General features: G+C 28.3%; 2 protein-coding genes across 3 annotated transcripts in view; one reads left to right on the top strand and one right to left on the bottom strand.

Annotated features, from left to right (window-relative positions):
- Window positions 1-2,406: 2,406 nt before the first annotated feature.
- LOC100208485 (uncharacterized) lies at window positions 2,407-10,253 on the top strand. Its single transcript, XM_065818676.1, has 5 exons — window positions 2,407-3,166; window positions 6,454-6,579; window positions 9,156-9,263; window positions 9,336-9,832; window positions 9,906-10,253. Exons 1-5 carry the CDS (start codon window positions 2,521-2,523, stop codon window positions 10,104-10,106), a joined length of 1,578 nt encoding a protein of 525 aa, XP_065674748.1. The 5' UTR covers window positions 2,407-2,520; the 3' UTR covers window positions 10,107-10,253.
- A 6,815-nt stretch (window positions 10,254-17,068) lies between these two features.
- The window catches only part of LOC100201323 (hydrocephalus-inducing protein), a 150,370-nt gene continuing 146,876 nt past the window's right edge, over window positions 17,069-20,562 (bottom strand). For both annotated transcript variants that reach the window (XM_065818900.1, XM_065818901.1), the window contains 2 exons: window positions 18,388-18,612; window positions 17,069-17,661 (listed from right to left, as the gene is read on the bottom strand). In XM_065818900.1, the coding sequence (XP_065674972.1) occupies window positions 17,182-17,661; window positions 18,388-18,612 (705 nt within the window). In that variant the 3' untranslated portion in view covers window positions 17,069-17,181. The remainder of the gene's footprint in view (window positions 17,662-18,387; window positions 18,613-20,562) is intronic.

Below are 20,562 nucleotides of genomic sequence, written 5' to 3'. Positions count from 1 at the left end.
TCACTAACATGTTTAATTAAGCTTAGTCCTTAATAAAGCTCGAAACTACTGTACTTTTAACTTTTTGGTACAAAACTCTTCAAGTTGTTGACAAAGTAAATTTTTAACTTCACTAATTGTTGATGACGACGTCATTCTCATTCAACAGCTATTTAATGATTTTGGCCGTATCCTCTCATCATGGATCAATTTTTTCGCTGAAGCATAAGCTATTGCAGGTTCTCTTAGCTTTGAAACTGAATTTTTGACAAAACAATAAAAGAGAACATAGCGATTTCAAGATTAACATGCAAATGCAGTTTTTAACTATAAGAGCCAGAGCAACAACTTGAGGTATATATCTTCAACGTTCAATCAAGATTTTTAAAGACTGTTTCTTCAAGATTCTCAATAAACTAGTTATAAAATTAGAAATTAGCTTCTTTAGATATAAAAGCTTGTGAATATATAAGTTAACGTTATAAGACAACTTTATGCATCTGATGAAATTATAACGTTATAAGACAACTTTATGCATCTGATGAAATTATGCATCTGATTTGTCTTTGCTTTTTACTCATGAAAACTCCTTGAATCTAATCAAGTATATTGAAAGGGTCTACAAAATGTCTACAGCCAAAAAAGCATATGCAATCAAACATATGCATGATTGCATATGCTTTTAACTTAAATTGTTTTTAAAATCAGGCGTGCTAAAAGAGGCGCCTCTTAGATGCTTTGCTCCGGGGGTCATGAAAGATCTCAGCGGCGCTGTCTTAAGAGGTAAATATAGTTGAAATTTAGTTGAAGAAGCTAGTAAACCCACAAAAATTAGAGACCAAAAATTGCTCAGTACTTTTAACAAATGTTGCTCTCCGTACTATTTGCAAAAGTATTTTTTTTTTTTTGCGTATAATATTTATTTGCAACAGTACTATTTGCAACTTTCACTCAGTAGACTTCAAATCTTTTATTTGCTAATATTTTCAAATGTTACTCTTGGTAAAATAAGGTTAAATGCAGCTGAACGAGAATCTTTTCGAAAGCGACTAAAAATGTTTTTTGTAAATAAACCTAATATATATAAAAAAAAAAAGTCGTACATCATTTTGAAAAGGAAGGATTTGCTCGAAGTACAATATATGATAACCTAAAAAGACTTGAAACTGTTCAATCGTTTTCTGATAGAAAGCACCCTGGTCGTCCGACATCCTGGACTAGAGAAAAGAAAGCCGAATTAACGAGACTTGTCAACAATCGAAAAGGGGTCAGTCAGTGAAAAATAGGTATTAAATTCGGTGTAAATCAATCGACAATTGGTCGTCAGTTTAAAAAAATGAATATTAAATTTAGAAACGTGAAAAGACTCCAAAATACACCATAGAACAACAAATAAAGGCAAAGAAAAGAAGCAGGAAACTAGTTAACCAACTCTATAACACAAAATCGCTTCTAGTCATCGATGACGAAAAATACTTTTGTTTTGCAGGGGACAACATGCCTCGAAATTCTGGATACTACACAAACAACAAAAAGACATGCCCAGAAAGTGTTCGTTTTATAGGAAAAGAGAAATTTCCAAAACAATTATTAATGTGGATAGCCATATCTGACGGTGGTATGTCCGAGCCATTGTTTCGCACTTCCAAGGCTGTAGCGATCTATTCATCAATCTTAATTAATGAATGTTTAGAAAAACAACTTCTTCCATTTATTCAAAAGTATCATGGAGACTTTAACTATTTATTTTGGGCAGATTTAGCAAGTTCTCATTATTCTAAAGATTCTCTAAATTGGATGGACCAATATGTCTATTACGTTGATAAAGAATCCAATCCCCCAAATGTGCCTCAAGCACGACCAATTGAAAATTTTTGGGTACATTTGGTACAGAAGGTTTACGAGGGAGATTGGCAAGCTTCAACAGAGCAAGTTTTGATTGATCGCATTAAACTAAAACTACAAGAAATTGATTAAAACTTTTTATAGTCGCATATGAAAGGCGTCAGAGCAAAATTGATATCAATTGCAGATGGTGGTGTTTTTTCATATAAAAAATTATATATTTTTATTAAAAGATAAATGCTTTATTTAAAAAAAATATAATAGTAGTTTGTTTTTATATTTATAAATAAGTTATTGACGTTTTTATTTTGTCCGATAACTTCCGCATCACCCGTTAAATAGCGATACCTACAAGCTATTGGCTTCAATAATATATTGCCCTTAATTTGTAACTTTCTAAATTTAAATAAATATAAAAGACTGATATCAATTATTTGATAGTCTAGTATTTGTTAGGCTATTTTTATTTATTTATTAAACATATTAAATTTATTATTGGCATATATTTAGAAGATGTCAAATATATTTATATTTGTATACAAAATTTGTATATGTGGTCCGTATCATTTGTACCAATAGTAACAACACTGGATTTCTGCATCTAGTGATCCGTGTTTTTAACAGATTTCACTTAAAAAGTGCATCCAAAAATGTTCTCAAAAATGCATGCAGAAAGTTTAAGTTGTTTATGTTCAAATGAGTAATCTATGTGTAAAAAGATTATACGAAAAAATTAAAAAAAAAACTGTTTTTTCTCTGATAATTTTAACTTTTATAATTTTTTATGCTTCAAAACCTGTTGAACAATTTTTACAACAAACAATAACTGTGCATCTTTTGGGAGAAAAGCATTTTTCTGTTAACTATTGTACGCATTCAAAAAATTTAAAAGAAAATAGAAAAATAAAAAATGAAGTTTCTAAATTTTCCAAAGCCTGGAGATTTCTACATGAAATAGCGACAACTCCTTCCACAATATATAACCAATGCGATATGAAATGGCTTCAAAAAGATGCTATTCCTTGGTTTAACAAATATGGAAGAACAGATGTTGAAACTAGCTATATAAGTATTTGGGAGATTCAACCCGCAGGTCAGTTTAGTAGAGTTGTACTTCAAACTCAATACCCAAATGGTTCTCATAAGCTATTTGGTGGTGATTTTTGGAGATGTTTTGTAAGAGGAAAAACATCTGTCCCTGTTGCAACAAAAGATTTTTTGAACGGGTCTTACGAGTTTCAGTTTTTGCTTATGGAAAGTGGAAATTACACATTAAGCTTATCGCTAGAATACACATTGTGTGATGGAATAAAAGAGCCACCTCCTGATTGGTTTATTAAAGGTAATTGGTTTTAAAACTTTTAAAACGTTCCATTAAAAGTCTAATAGGATCTTATGAAATTTGGAATAAGGTTATTGAAATGCCATGTTTGAAACTTATTTGAAACAAATAAGTAGTAAATAAATATTAATTCACAATTATAATAAGTAAGTAACAATTCACAAGTACAGTAATTAATAATTCACTACTAAATGTAGTTGCAAACTATTATTTACTGTAGTTGTGAATTGTAACATGCTTATTGCAGATGTGAATTGCTACTTACTAAAAGTGTGAATTATTACTTACTGAAGTTGTGAATAATTATTTACTGTCATCGTGAATTATTTCTTAGTTACTATAGTTATGAATTATTCCTACAGGTTTTTAGTCTCCGTTTTTCTACCACTTAGTAGATTTTTATTTATTTTTAAATGGTTTATTGCGAGCAGCAGTTTTTGGTAGCATGTAACAAGTATACGTAATAAACAAATAAGTTAAAAAAACAATGAAAGTTAAATCTCAATTTTGTTAATTCTACAACTGTTTTAAAAGTAATGTGGTTGATTGTTTAAAAGTAATGTGGTTGATTTTCAGTTCACTATTTTTAAGTTTTACCTACCTATGAGATGAAATTTTACCCATCTAGAAGGTGGAAATTTACCCTCCTAGAAGGTGGAGTTTTATCTACCTAGAAGGTGGAATTTTATCTTCCTAGAAGGCAGAGTGGTATAGCGGAATAGTGTTGCAAAATTTTGATTGACACATTTATATTGTCGCAAATTTGATTGTCGAAAATGTGAAAAAGGAATAGTGTTGCAAGTTGTCACATTATAGATTGTCTAATAACAAAATAAGGAATAATTTAGCAAATGAATTTAATGAATAGTGTCAAAAAAAAAAAAAATGTCGCAAAGAATTTTAATAAATAATGTCAAAAAAAAAACAAAAAAAGGAATAATGTCGCAAATAGTAAAATTGGATTAGTGTCTAAAACAAAAAAAAGGAGTAAAATGAATTTAATGAATAGTGTCGAAAATAGAAAAAAGAATGATGTCGTTAAGTTGCTATGTCTTGTTAGTAATATAATGTTTGTTTAGATAACATGTCTTATGTCATACTGAAATACCCGGCTGCCTGGAGCTTCAGTGCATACACCAACTATCTTACAGCCTACTGTCGCAAAGAAGAGCCGCTACATCGACTGAGGGTTTGGAATTGGGTAGCAATATTTTCTTTCATTATTCTTTGTTTTTTCTTTTTTTTCCTGTAAAAACTGTACGCTATAAAGATAAGCAAAACGAATAAGCATTTGCTTATCTATAAACGCTATAGAATATACATATATATATATATATATATATATATATATATATATATATATATATATATATATATATATATATATATATATGTATGTATGTATATATATATATATTCACATATATTCATATATTAGCTATTTGCAACATTATTCTGATTTTATTATTTGCGACACTGTTCTCTTTACTATTAACAACATTTTTCCTTCTTTTTGTTTTCAACACTATTCAGTAAATTCATTTGCGACACTATTCCTTTTTTTTTTAACATTAGGCTTTTTTAATATATTTGTCACTATTCCAAAGTTCATTTTTCAACACTATTCCTGTCACCCGGCGGAGTTTTACCCACCTAGAAGGATTCATTAGTTAATTTATTTTAATAACTTTTTCAAAGTTATTTTAATTTGTTTATTTTAATTGTTGTACAAAATTTTCTTTCTACAAATTATGTAAAAATAGCTCCTAATAACTATATTTACAATCGGGTTTCCGAAATAGACATAAGGATGCTGTCTTTACTGGAATCGCAGATTTTAAAATTGCAACTATTCCTGAAGTATCCACTAAAAAAATACCAATAGCATCAAGAAAAATATATGTTAAATTTTCTTTTTCTCCCTCAAAAACATAACTCTTATAGTTGAAATTTCTTTCAATTTATAGAATTGTTTTACTTTTACTTGAATATTTTATTATTACAAAATATTCGTTATGTATATCACAATTATTTTTATATGGACCCTCCATTAATTCAGGCAAACTATGACACCCACCATTGGGTTAATCTCATTATGAAGTTTTCTTTGGAAGTGCTTTGTTTCTAATTATTATTATTTTTTCACATTTTTTAAAATTAAAGTTCCTGAATTCATTTGATTTTTGGAGTATCAGCCTAAATCATGGGACTAATTTTTTCATGCTTTTTAAAAAAGATTTTTTTTGAGAAGATTTTCTTTAAAAAGCTTTAGGCAAGACTACACATATTCTAAAATTAGCTATATAGAAGGAAAGCGTTGCAGGGTTCTATCTTTAAAACAACGTATAAAATCTACTTCTGAAAAAGCAATTTCAAAGTGAACAATCAATTGTTTCAAAGGATTTAAATATATTACAAACAGTAAATGAGGCCAAAAGTGCAATTTTTTTCAATTGTGGAGTATATGTTAAAGTAGGGTAGAAAAAGTTGGTCCAACATGCCCCAAAAATTGAAATCTCAGTAATTAGTATAATTTTGATGCAAGAATCTTTTGAAGAACTCTCTTCTTAAATTAACATTTGGTGTGAGAAATGTCTACAATAATTTTGTTCTTTGTAGCGTTACTTTAGCTTTTCATATACTATTTTTTCATAGAAATAGGTTCATAGAAATAGGTTAAGGAGACCTAGACTAACAAAAACAAAACATTGTTAAAAGTTCCAAATTGATTTTTAATATATTTATATCTGTTTTTGTTAGGTCATGTTGGGTGGGCAAATGTACCAGCTATTGGGGTAGGTTTACCTAAGGGTTGGGAAAGGTTAGCTCACATAAAACTTATGACTAAATTTTATGTAGGAAAAGGTGAATCAAATGTTAAATATATAAGTTTAAGTGCTACATATGTAAAATAAACATATAAAGTATAAAATATTAAATTTATATATGTAAGCTTAATTATTATGTAAATGATCCGAATCCAAATATAAATGTTATATAAACTTACATAATATAAGCTTGGATAAGTTTAATTATAGTGTAAATAAGTATTAATTATTTGTTGATTGGTCTACTCAGAACACCTATAAATCTGCTTATGCATTTAATGCATAACAAATTGCTTATGCATAATGATTAGTTAGTTTGATATGACACGACACCACGCAATCTATTGTGATGTGTGATATATTAAACACTTTAATGTACAATATTGAGAAAATTCATTAAAATCCTATTTAAATATATTTATATATACTACACAAATTAATTAGCATAATATAATTTAGGAAATGTCCAAGGCAAAGAACAAAAGCATGGAATACTACTAAATGATATGCCATATATCAACAAACCTTTGTGGAATGGTACTACAATTAAATTTATGGTTCCTCCTGCAGACCAGTGTATTGAAGGTTAGAAAAAAAGTATTTTTGAAGTCTGTTTCATTTTTTATTTTTTTATTTATCAACTTAGCTTTAATTATAGTTGCATAGCTTTGCATTGTATTGCATAATAAAACTTCTATTGCATAACTTTAACAAACTTCAGATTATTTGGTTTAGTGTTGATTTGACACCATCAAAGAACCTTTACATTGTGCGTGTTACAGCCTTACTCAACTTGTTTTTCTGTCAAACTATTTTATCATGGTATTTTAAAGCAAAAAATGATGTAAAAAAATTAATGGCACCTTGTAAACAAGATAAGGTTGTAAAAGCGACATGATATTTTTAAATAGCAATTGTAAAAAAATACCATAAATTATTTAGTAGGAGTAAAAGAATACATTTTTTGGCATAAAAATCTTGGTGAAATTTGATATCAATAAACTTAAAATGTATCCTTGGTCTACACCGAATGCCGGTCAAGAGTCTTTTTTCGAAAACTAAGTTAGCTTTGTCCGGTAAAAAGTTATGAGTGTATACATAAACAGTGAACTATGGAGTAGAATATTATACACGAGGTAAATGGGACTTTGATTAATTAATGTTTGAGCAGTTACTGACTAAGGACCAGCAAAGTTGACTTTTTAGGACCCTAATTTAACTTATTCGAAATCCAAAATTGGATTTCTGATAAAAAAAAGCAAAATTCTGACTTTTATATTGAATTTAACTGAAGTCATGCATTTTGATAGGTAAAACATAGTATAACATAAACATAATATAAACATAAGTTATGTTTGCAATATTATTGATACAAATTTTCATACAACTATTAAAAATTAAAAAACTTTAAATAAAAACACATGAATATTTATATTTTAGTTGTAAATGGACCCTTGACACATGCTAATTATTGGGTTGTACTTATTAACTTCAAAAACAATATCTTGTTATTTTGCTTACCAACTCATTCTTTGCACATTCTGCAACCAATTAATTTGAATAAAAGATATTTTTTGAGGTGCCCCAAGACCCTAGAATATATATATATATATATATATATATATATATATATATATATATATATATATATATATATATATATATATATATATATATATATATATATATATATATATATATATAAATATATAAATATATAAATATATAAATATATATATATATATATATATATAAATATATATATATATATATATATATATATATATATATATATATATATATATATATATATATATATGTATACAATATATATATAACAAGTTATAGCAAGTTATCAAAAATGTATTCAACTGCAGACAAAACCTTTTAGCACTGGCCAAAACTGTTCAATCAAAATTATAATTTGTGGATACATTTGAAATTTATCATCTCAACTAGTACCAGTAACTACAACATCTCTGCCACCAGTTGATTGTATATAACAAAATCATCTTATGTTAAAATGTTCACATAAATCATGGATGCAATGCCTCCAATAATAGTGAGAAGATGTCATTTTGTTTAATTTCTGTAGTCACTAGTCACACAATAATTTTCTTATACCATTTGAACATGAAAATGGAGGTATACTTGTTAAATTAAAGTTTTAAAACTCTTTCCCATACTTTTTTTAATACTCTTTCTGTTCTTTAATGACGTAAGTAAAAGATTAGGAAAAATTAAATAGAAAGTGTCATAAAATATAAAAATATCTTTTTATACAATTATCTTGGACTTTAAAGCCTGGTTTAAAATTACTAATTTTGAAAATATATTTAACATACCGCAAAATTCTTTCTTACCTAATTTGTTTCTTTGCAATCGAAAGTGTTTTTACTTTATTGTGGTCATTAAGGTGCTCACAGAAGTCCTTACGGTCTTCTCATAGGGCACTGCAGAAGAGCATTAAACTAGAAAATTCACGCCTCTTTCATTATCGATATTGCTTATAGGCTAGAGCCGGCGTCAAACCTTTGACCTCTAGGTTCTGAGCCAGAACTCTAATCACTGCGCCGCGGATGCACTTAAGTTCAGTTTTATTTATTATTGAGTTTTTAAAGGGAACAAGGAACCAAAAATGGCTGATTACCATCGAAAATCCGATAAATTGGTAAAATATCATCACTTAAGTGATGTCATATAAAATTTTTTATAATCATCTAAGAAAAAAATCGCAATAATTTTATTTTTATTTTTTGGTCCAAAATAGAAAAAGTACTCGTGCATCTTACTCGACTGCACCGGCCATTCCCTATACTATCACATAAACCTGCTGTTATGGGTATTCCCTTAAAGATTTCTTATCAAATAATAATTCCCCAATATTCATAATATATATTTCTCTATATAATATATATAAACACAAAAAACTAACTGTTCTATTTGTGTTTAACTCTGGTTGAGCAGCGATGGCGCAGTGGTAGCGCACTTGCCTCAGAAACTAAGCATCCGTGGTTCAAACCACGGCGTGAGGCGTGAACCTTCCAAACGCTTTTCCGCGATGCTCTGTGATAAGACTGTAAGGACTTCTTGGACACCAAAAAAAAAAAAATTAAACAATTTAATTATATTTATTTGAAAACTTTTTTTTTAATTTTCAGAAAAACGATCTTTTCTTCAAGGGCAATGTAATAAAAGAACAAGTTGTAAGTTTTTATGGCATGGATATGGGAGTTGGATAAACAAGACAACATGGATACCATATTGCGGTAATTAAATGTTACTTTTGTACTAAAAAAAAAGAGTAAAATATTTTTATTTAGTATTCTTTGTATTGTTAGAAAATTTGAAAATACACTATCCACGTTACAAGGAAGGAGTTTTATGGATTTTTGGGGACTCCGTTTCATCACAGTTTTACCACAGTATAAAAAAAAACAGAATTTGTAAAAACATATTTAGAAACTGTTTGTACACTTATAACTGGATTTACAGTCTTGAAAATTACAATCTAACAATAAATAAATACATTAGACGTAACAATTCAATCGAAAAGACACTTTGGGATACCAACGACTTTCAAGTTAGCAAAGTAATTGATGAATTAAAGCAAGTATTATATCATCCTTCAATGGATGAAAAAAGTGTACTATTATTAAACTATGGTCTACACTACACGGAAGCAACAAATTATACAAATTTTCAAAATTTAATTCGTGAAATAATAAAACTCGGTAAAACTGTTCGTTGCAAACTTGTCTGGCGAACATCCACTAGTTTGAACAGACATAAATATTCAATGCCTAATTTGCATTCAAGAAGATTTATGACATCACAGGTAATTTCAAGTTTTTTAATAAAATGTTTAAAAAAATTTTAAAAGATTATTGTTTATTGTAATTATTTCTTAGAGAGTTCTACTTTATAACGCTTTTGCAACAAAAGAGTTTTGTGCAGCGGGCTATGATATTCTTGATGTTTACCCAATTACAGATTCTTACCCCGAAGGGACTGGAAGCACAATGTTTCCTCATGATCCTGTACACTATGAACAACACGTGATGAAGCCAGTTGAACAACTGTTAGAACGAGTTTTTAGCTCAAAACAGTAACACCAAAAATTCGATACTGTTTATTTATGCTTTTTTTCTTCACATTCTAACCTTTATTTAATACCTTATTAGTAAATAATACCCTATTAACAACTATAATTTAGTTAAATGTTAAAGTGATAAAAATTACATAAATTTGACAATTTATATCTATTTTCAGGTTTTTTAACGCGATTTTATACAAAATTTTAAATCAGATATTCTTCCGCGGATGGTGTAACCAGGTTTTTGAGTTTATACTCTTATACTAAAAAAATTATACTATCGAATTTATACTCTTTATACCATCAATGATCGTACTATTATTACCAACGAATTTTATGGAATCATGACATGAAGCGCTTTGGTAGACAAAAAAAATAAATTATTTTGGTGTCTACCGAAAACCAAAAACCTGTTAAGTATATCTTTGTATATATGTACTTGATGTATATGTACTTGACGTATATATACTTGACGCATATGTACTTGACGCATCTAAAAAAAATTTAACTCATTTTTTGTAAAGTAAAATTTTTAGAAATAGCTTTAGCTTTTATTGTAAAATAAATCTTTGCGTAGATCTGGTCTCAAAACAAATGCAAAAAAATGCCAAACAGCGCCAAAAAACACGAGGAGAACATGATGACACTGTTTACTTGCTACGCCTTTACAAGAACAGACTTGTTAATTAGTTTCATAATTTAAAAAGTTTAAAAAATACTGGAGTAACTAATCAACTTTAATAATACAAAAGTACCCAGTTAAATTTTCGAAACCAGACCCAGTTTAAAACCTTTTGACTCAACTATCGAAGTTTGTCTTGCTACAAAAAATTCCGTTTATGACTGTTTAATTTTGTCAGTTTGCAAAGTAAAGCAAAGCACAGTTCTTTGCGTCCAGTCTTATCTACTCAAAAACCTGAGAAAAACCAAAACATTTAACAAATATTTTTTTCAGAAAAATTATTTTTTCTATTTAAAAGCTGATTTGGATTTAAAAAAAAACTTTTTTTTTTGCTTGTTATTTAATGTTCATCTGAAATATTTATATATATTTATTATATATTTATTGCCAAGTAATGGTAGATGATATATAAGTAGCTTTTATATATACAAACTCATAACCTGATCTGAGAGATTCTTTTCATAATAAAAATATAGCTTAGACATAAACATTTTTCTTGTAGATGTCTCGAGATAACAAAAACATTTTACTTGTAGATGTCTCAAGATAACAAAAACCAAATGGAAATCAAGCACTTTTAAAATTTCTTTTTAATGAAATATAAGTCTTAAAAATAATTTCAGTATATATTTCGTTAGCAATTAAACGAATGTAACATTTTATGTTGCATTCGTTAGCAATTAAACGAAAATTGCATCGTTAGCAATTAAGCGAGTGTAACATGTATGTAACAATTAGCAATTAAACAAACATTTTTTACTTTTTATATACACTTAAGCTTCGCAGACACAACAACAACGTTGGCACCATACTTTTTCGTTTTGCCGGACAATCCAAAACCTCAAAAGTTTATTTGGTTATTTTTTAATAAAAATGTCTGTTAGCTCAATTAAAACAATTCAAATGTTTGATGTGACTATTTAAGGACACAATGCTGATTTTGATGACGATGGTTCCAAACTCATCCACTTATCAAAATCAAATTTTATGTACTACTTTAAGCTAGTATAATGATATCATCATTCGATAATAGTCATAACTATCAATTTTGATAATAGACATTACTATCATTTTTTGCAAGTTTCATCAGTTGTGGTGTCTATTTTTCAAATTTAATGACTTATAATAAAACTTGAAAAACTTGTAACTCACAAAGATTTATTTCGCAAGTTATACCAATTGCTTATTATTTTGTTATTTTATTTTTATATTTTTATGTATTTATATTTTTTTATGTTTATATTGATGCTTATTTTTTTGTGGTTATATTACATACCATACTGTTTTATATTTTGCAATAACATAAGTAAAACTATCATGTACTATTATAAATTTAATTAAATAAAATATCGACTCTGATAAAACATCAGCAACAAACTAAACATTTTTCATACAATTGTAGAAGTTATGTAAATTTTCTCTTATTTTCTTTTATTATTTATTTCTCTTCCATTAAACTCGCGAGAGTATTATATTACTGGTGACAGAGTATTTGCTCAACAATTTTTTTTCTGACATTGCATTATCTAAGTCAACAAGTTGCATGGTTTACATAAAGTCCTTATTTCCCTATATAATGGTTCACTAAGTAATCGATTAGCCAAACTACACTGGTCCGCTCAAAATGCCTAGTTCCACTGAAATTCCGCTATAGACTGTTTGTTGGGCATCTATTAGCTCTTTAGTTTCTTATACACAACCTTCAGAAAAATCTAATGTGTTTAGATGTATCGCAGTACAAACATATTTTTATTATATTCAACAAATAAAATTTCAGTAAATATATTTGACAAAAAATTTTTTTCAGTGATTATATTTGATAAATAAGATTCAGTGATATTTATCTAGAAAATTATGGACATTATTGATGGTATGAGCCTGCGGTTCAGAAGACTGATTGATGTTTGATTAGATGCAAGAAAGCACCATAACAAAAGAAAAGGAGAAGTTGACAGCTAAAAATTTTATTTATGTAAAAGGCTGTTCAGATATGGCGTGAAAAAGCTGATAAAAATTTTTAATTAAGTTGCTCAAAGTAGGATTGTTTGAAAAAAACTTTTGCTTGATTAACTAAGCAAAAAAATAGAAAACTATTAAAAAAATTTTGTTCAAATTACAAGTAGTAAGGGCATGTTGCTAAACCTGTTGTTTGCTGAGTTGCAATTGCGCTGTCGATAAGTACTTAAAACTGAAAATCTTTCTGATGACTATATTGATTGTCAACGGTGGTTTAATACATATTTTGAAAGATTATCAATTTAAAAAGATTCAATATTAATTTTCTTTTGTTCTGTTTTACGATATGAACCTAGATAATATTACTTACACATTCTATTTTTGATACTATATCAAACTCAAGGCGCGACAATGCATCAAAAGATCTTGCTAAGTGTTAATCTCTAAGAACTTTTGGATTAATCAGAGATTTTCAGACATTTTATTGAACACTCTCTTGTAATAATTATGGGTTGAACACTCTCTTGCAATAATTATGGATTGAACACTCTCTTGCAATAACTTAATTGGTTAAAAGTAAATGTGATAACAATTAAAGTCTTACATCAGGTTTTTAAATGTTTTATGAAAAATTTGTATCTAAATTTTCTTTCGCAAATGGTGTAACTATATTTTGGGATTTAATCTTAATGACCACCAATGATAGTTTATCACCCCATCACCAGGATCGCCGAGAGGGAGGGGTAAAAGAGGCAGTTATGTCCAGGGTGTCATGATAATAGGAGCGTCAGAAAGTTGAAAGACAAAAAGAAACTTGATAAGATTTTGATTACAAAAAAATAAAAAAAATGTTTTTATTATATATAAAAGGTATAAAATAAATTTACTTGGTGATGTACATAACAATTAACTTTGCTTTATTTATATTAACAAGGAAGTATGGTTTTAAATAATTTATTTTCTTTTGTTGGTTGGTGGGGACCAACCAAAAAAAATAAACGTTGACTTGTTTTTTATATTGACAACATTATAGTAGACACTAAATCTTGTCAAAGCAAAACAATTTATTGTTAAAGATAAGCTTGTCAGGTTATTTGAGAAAGAAATCTCATAAGTACTTTTATGATTATTCTGAAAGAAAATTTAATCACGGTTTTAAATTGTAAAATAAAAAAAATTAAATTAAATTAATAAATTTTATTTGCTAAGATTGAACAACTCCCTAAAGAGTGTTAAAATCTCAAAGCAAATCAAATGTCACGCCAACTCTCAAAAAAAAGTAATAAAGCCAAGACTTATAAGGTGACGGAGAGAGCTTAGTTAGAAGTCTCAAGAAGTCGTTGAGTGACACAACCAGTGTCACACAACGACTTCTTCATAAGATTCATGCCTATAAGTATGAATCTTATGAAGACACTTTGTGAAATTATAGGACACTGAGTTGAATGCTTTAACAAAGTCGGTAAAATTTATGTAAACCAGGCTTTCACGGTAAATTGCTTCCTTTAAAATGTTACGGAAATTAATCAAGTTTGTAAGGCAGCTTTTATGTGCCATACATGGCATTTAAGGTTAGTTATTAAACTGGATCACTGGTTTGCTAGCTAATAAACAACAATGAGTAATAGTTGAAGAATAAACGTCCGAGTGGGAACAGTGACTTACATCACTGCTATTTGTGTTCTTCATCAATGACTCACTAGACTGGATATAAATGTAGTCATATATATATATATATATATATATATATATATATATATATATATATATATATATATATATATATATATATATATATATATATATATATATATATATATGTATATATATATATATAATAACCATACCAAATTGTACGCCGATGATGTCAACATCATATGAGTTATAGATGTCATTTAATTTTCTCTGATTATCAAAAACTGCAAGCCAACATCAACAGTAAACTTTAACGCCAAGAGGTGCAAAGTAAAACTAGTTGGTTGTAGGAAAAACTAATTAATAATCCAATAGCTGACATTGAAAGTGACGGACGGAATCTTATTTTAGCATGCATTGAGCAAGACCTTGGAGAACAAATACCCAACAACCTCAAAGTCAAAGTGCAAGTAGAAGCAGCAGCTTGGGTAGGCAATCAAATGCTGAGTTGTCTCAAAAAGTCATTTCGGTGTCGGAGCTCTCCAGCTATGGAAAAAACTCTACCAACTGCACATTAGGTGCCGGATCTAAAGTCAATCTTATCTCATAAAGACATCCCTTCTCAAAAATTGTTTTTTACAAACTTTCGGATACCAAACATTCAGCTCAGATTGCCGCAATAAAACTAATAGCTAAAAGACCATAGAAACTACCGTTGCCCTAAAGCCGTTAATTTATTTTAACCAAATTATTAACCCATAATGAGCGGATCACTCGACTTGGCAATGAAACAGAATTTTTGGCAAAGCAAAAGATGATGGCAAGATCGCGATGAACCTGGAAATACAGTTTTTTTCTCCATAACTTCCCCGAACATAAGTTTGAAGTGAATATCTTTAACATTGCGCTCTGTCATTTCATTCAACAAATTCAATTTAAAATTAGGATTGTAAAAATTGTTTACTAAAGATTCTTATTCATCTAGTTAAAAGATTTAGAGTTGGTAAAAGTTAAAGCTTGTGAAATAGAAAACAACTTTATGGAAGGTATTTTGAATCCTAATAGTTTGAAGAAGTCTTTATTTTTCACCTATGGAAACACTTTAGGCTTTCTCAACCAAATATGCTAAAAGGGTATATAGCTTATTTTCCAATCTATATGCATTCAAATTTGAAGTTTTTAACGCAATGCCAAATCCTGTGGCAGAAGGTGAACGACCTTTAAGTAAGCTAAAATTGATTTTAAAAAAAGATTGCAGGGCCACTATAGAACAGCAGTGTCTATCGGACATACATGTTGGAAATGAATACAACTCTGTATAAAACTCTAAAAACAACCAACTCTGTCGTAAGATGACATAATAATAACTTTTGCTAATAAAAAAGCAAAAAAATATTGTTTTCTATATAAATTACAAAGAACTTGTTTAGCAATCCTAATCAGTAAATGTGTTGCGTAAGTGTTGTTTAATTCAGATGCGTTTCATGAAAATATGGATGTAAGGTAACGGTGTTAGAAATAAAAAAACAGTAATTAGTTTTTATATTTTACATGCTTTTTATTTAAGAATGTGCATGCTTAGAGGGGCGCCTAATTACTGCTAGGCCTCGGGCGTCATAAAAGCTCTCGGTCCTGCCCCTCTCTCTCTATAATTTTTTTCTGGATTTATGACAGACATTTTTTCAATTTTTTTCAAGTAGTGCACACAGAATTTTCATTTTTAAAATCGTCATATCGTAAAAAAATATAAAAACAATTATCAGACAAGATTGCATTTTTGCCAATATTTGTAAAACCTTTTGGGCACCGAACGGTTTAAAAAGAAGACTAATTTTACTTACGGAAAGAGTGGTTTAAAAAAAAATCCATTGTTAGCTAAACTTTTTTTCCGGCATATGACCATGTGAAATCGTCATATGCAGAGGCCTGCGTAAAAAAAAGATTACCTTTGTACTAAATAAAATCGATAAACAAGTTTATAGTGACGTCATTTTTGGTCTAGTATAACAATAATAACAACTTTTCTGCAATACTAGTCTCTTGGATTTGGGTACTATTCTATTATTAATAAAAAATATAGCTTCTATTTCATACTAGCATTTCGGACCCGTAAAATACGGGTCTTGGTAAGTCATACGCCGATCATTTCTATACTTATACCTTATAAGTATAGAAATGATAGGTATTAAAATAATACATATCTACCTTTTAAAGTTATGAATAAAAAAACAATTTATAACTAACTTTAAAAAATTTTAAACACTTCGGTAGTCGTTGACAAACCACATGTTGCCGCAAATCAATTTTAAAGTAAAAGCAAAACTGTAAACTTGATATATATTTTAACATTACATAATTTGAAGTTTACATAAATTAGATATTTGCATACTCTTTTGTTCACATTTTCTGATACAAAAAGTGCTGCGGCTCTTTCTCGCTATTAACTTGAGTGTAATGGCTGCCGTGAGTACCGCGTCAAACACGCTCGAGTGAGCTATTAAGTTCCTTATTTTATTATGATATGATAAAAAAAATAGTCTTTATTTCATTGGTGAAATCAAAACACATTTATCTGAGAAGTGATATTAATAAAATGGATTTGAAGTAGCAACTAAATATTTGAACTTAAAGCAAGTGATATTAATAAAATGGATTTGAAGTATCAACTAAATATTTGAACTTAAAGCAAGTAAATACAATTTAAATTAACATCGTTAAATTAAATATTTTATAAAACAATTTCTAAATAGTTTTTAACTTCTTAAAATTAAAAACAATTTAGCAAAACTTAATAGTCGTTAATATAAACCTCATTTGATTAATATACACCTTTTAAATAAAATGTCCATGATAAATTAGTACCAGAGCCTGCACCTCTTGCGCATGTCACTAAAAGTCTTGCTAAAGACACGGATTTAGAGTCACTTTGATTTCCGTTGAACGAAACAACAATGTTATAACTTTTCTTTGGCTTGATAACTTCTCCTGATTTTGTTGAAAACAAAGGATTATCAAGGTAAAATGTGAAACTTATTGTTTGTGAAAAAATATTTTTAAATGGAATTTGCGTTGATCCGTTGGCTTTCACTGTAAAAGGGCCCTGAGGCTTAGGTAGCAAGCAATGTCCAAATAAGGGAAATACATATTCTCCTCCTACAGTTGATGTCAAAATTAAAGTAGTTTCCGAATTACCGAGACGTGATGGTTCATACGTGACATCAAGACTAACCTCTGTACCACCACCTAAAGATGACGGCGCGTTGACTGTTTTATCAACTATAAAATCTGATGAATCCACCTAAATGAAAAAAACTAGGATTAGATTGTAAATTTGTTTAAACTTTTGATTGTTGATTTAAAGGGCACTTGCTTTTGCAATACTATTGCAATGTTTATTGGTATCTGAAGTGTTGTTTTTCATTATATGATGGTTATGAGAATTAAGGATTGATTTGATGTTTGGCATACAGCTGTAACTCACCTTTAGAGTATTTCTATTAAAAATCTTGTGGTATTTATGGCCAACTGGGAAGTGTTTACAAAAACTAATATCGAGCGTTAAACTTTTATTAAGCCTTAGTTCCTCTCAAATAAGCACATACAACTTTCTACACAATTAGGTGAACTTTTGTTCATGAGCCATATGAATAGAGCCCCTCTAAAACCTTTTAGATAAAATTATCATTATGTTAAAGTTTTATATCAAAAAAACCGCAAAAACGGTTTAAATACAAATCATCGTCAAGATAAGAATGATTATCTCGTACATAATTTTGCTCACTGCAATTAACATTTTATCATGGTTTTCTTGGAATCAGAAAAAACCACGTTGTAAACGTATTTTTCTTAAAAAGAGAAAAAAACACATTTCTAAACACTTTATTTTGTTTTAAATAACTCCTTGTATTTTAGAACATAATAATAAAATATTAACTGTACAAAAGAACTTATATTATTTTAAACTACTAATACTGTTATCTTTAACTAAACCGTTATTTTTAACTATCAATAAAAAAAGAAATACCTTAACAGAATATTCAGTTCGAGTACGTGCATAATTAATAAATTTACATGTTTGCACCTGACTAACTCCAAGCGCAGCTGTAAAATGTACAGCTCGTTCAGGAAGAGCAGAATTTGCAATTAGATTTAGATCGTAAATGTAAACTCCCAAATCAAAACTTTGAAGATTCAATCTACCTGTAGTGGTCCCAGACTTTAGCGGAAGATACTCAAAGGTAAAAGATCCCTATAATCAATACATACATATATATATATACAAATTATATACAAATTATATACAAATTATATACAATATATATATATATATATATATATATATATATATATATATATATATATATATATATATATATATATATATATATATATATATATATACACACGTAAGTTTATAAACAAAGAAAATACAACTTTTTACGGTACTAATAGTTTCATGCCTAAAGGCAATCATCAGCCATGTAATACAAATCAAGAAAAAAAACCCCGTTAAAATACAACAAACAACAAAAGCAAAAAAAAAACAACCTAAAAACGGCTACCTAATCATCCAAATTTTAAAAAAAGAAATTTGCTTTTATGTCTACATTTAGGCAGTAAATCATTCCTCTTATTTAATAAATTATCATTGGTGTAAGATATTATGACTTTTCATATTGACATAGGTTGCATCGTTTTACTGTGGGACTGTAAGATCCAACGTTTTATAATTTTCCATTCAAATGTCGGGCTTCCTCCACTTTCTTTTAACCTCCATACTTCCTAAGATAATTCAGTATCGTTTTTATATTTTTTTGATAATAAAAGATTTTAAATGGTCAGCGTATTTAAGTTTGAATGCGGTTTCACTAACTCCAAAATACACTTTTTCATTCCCGTCCTGAGTGCCTGGGTATAGAGTGGCTTGATACAGTATGTTATTTACAATTCACTGTTGATTTAAAAGGCACTTACTTTTATTACTATTGCAAAGTTTATTGGTATCTGAAGTGTTGTTTTTCATTATATGATGGTTATGAGAATTAAGGATTGATTTGATGTTTGGCACACAGCTGTAACTCACCTTTAGAGTATTTCTATTAAAAATCTTGTGGTGTTTATGGCCAACTGGGAAGTGTTTGTCTATTAAATCCGTAAAGAGTTTACCAATTCTGGTAGAAACATTTTTACTATATGGGGAATTAAACTAGATTGTATTGCGCTTACGGTTTTTTGATAGAGGTTGGATAATTTTTGGAATATAATTAAGTTTAAATTTGTAACCATACTTTTTTCATGCATCCTGATACAAATTGGCAAAGTTTCTAAAAATACTTTCATTAGATGAATTAGTTGACAGCCTTAACTTTATAGAACAAGGAAGTTGCTTTAAAATGCTAGAAGGGTGATTGGAATCAATACACACACACACACACACACACACACACACACACACACACACACACACACACACAACCTTAACTCTATAGAACAAGGAAGTTGCTTTAAAATGCTAGAAGGGTGATTGGAATCAACACACACACACACACGCACACACATATATATATACAGCAAGAAAAAAATTTATTTTTTCAAAACTAACATAAAATATAAAATATTATATATATATATATATATATATATATATATATATATATATATATATATATATATATATATATATACATATATATCGTACACCCAGATCAAGGGTGCCACAAGTCAAAAAGGGTCAAACTGTGAAAATCAGGGTTGAAGTTTGTAGTTTTTAATATTTTTTCCAACTAAGAGTTCCCTGTGTATCTGTCATTTTGTAAACATTCGTTTTAGACTTGTAGTATTTTGTCACCATGAACAACACATAAAATACAATCAAATTACATACATAACTCAATACACATAATTCTTGACGGGGGCCACCCTTGATCTGGGTGTGTGATATGCATATATATATATATATATATATATATATATATATATATATATATATATATATATATATATATATATATATGTATGCATATGTATATATATATGTATATACATATATATATATATATATATATATATATATATATATATATATATATATATATATATATATATATATATATATATATATATATATATATATATATATATATATTATATAACATAAAATATTAAATCTTGCACTAACTATAAAAAACTTTTTTGTTTT

The sequence above is a fragment of the Hydra vulgaris genome, chromosome 15 (genome assembly GCF_038396675.1).
Source record: "Hydra vulgaris chromosome 15, alternate assembly HydraT2T_AEP".
Taxonomy (NCBI): domain Eukaryota; kingdom Metazoa; phylum Cnidaria; class Hydrozoa; order Anthoathecata; family Hydridae; genus Hydra; species Hydra vulgaris.
Note: the sequence above shows the minus strand (reverse complement) of the source record. Positions and strands in the feature narration are given on the sequence as shown.

What these genes read in the sequence shown, in the direction of transcription:
- LOC100208485 (XM_065818676.1), top strand. Translation starts at nt 2,521, where the DNA reads ATGAGTAATCTATGTGTAAAAAGATTATACGAAAAAATTAAAAAAAAA. An exon ending in AACATGGATACCATATTGCG is followed by an intron (nt 9,264 to 9,335) that starts GTAATTAAATGT and finishes TTGTATTGTTAG; the next exon opens with AAAATTTGAAAATACACTAT. An exon ending in GAAGATTTATGACATCACAG is followed by an intron (nt 9,833 to 9,905) that starts GTAATTTCAAGT and finishes ATTATTTCTTAG; the next exon opens with AGAGTTCTACTTTATAACGC.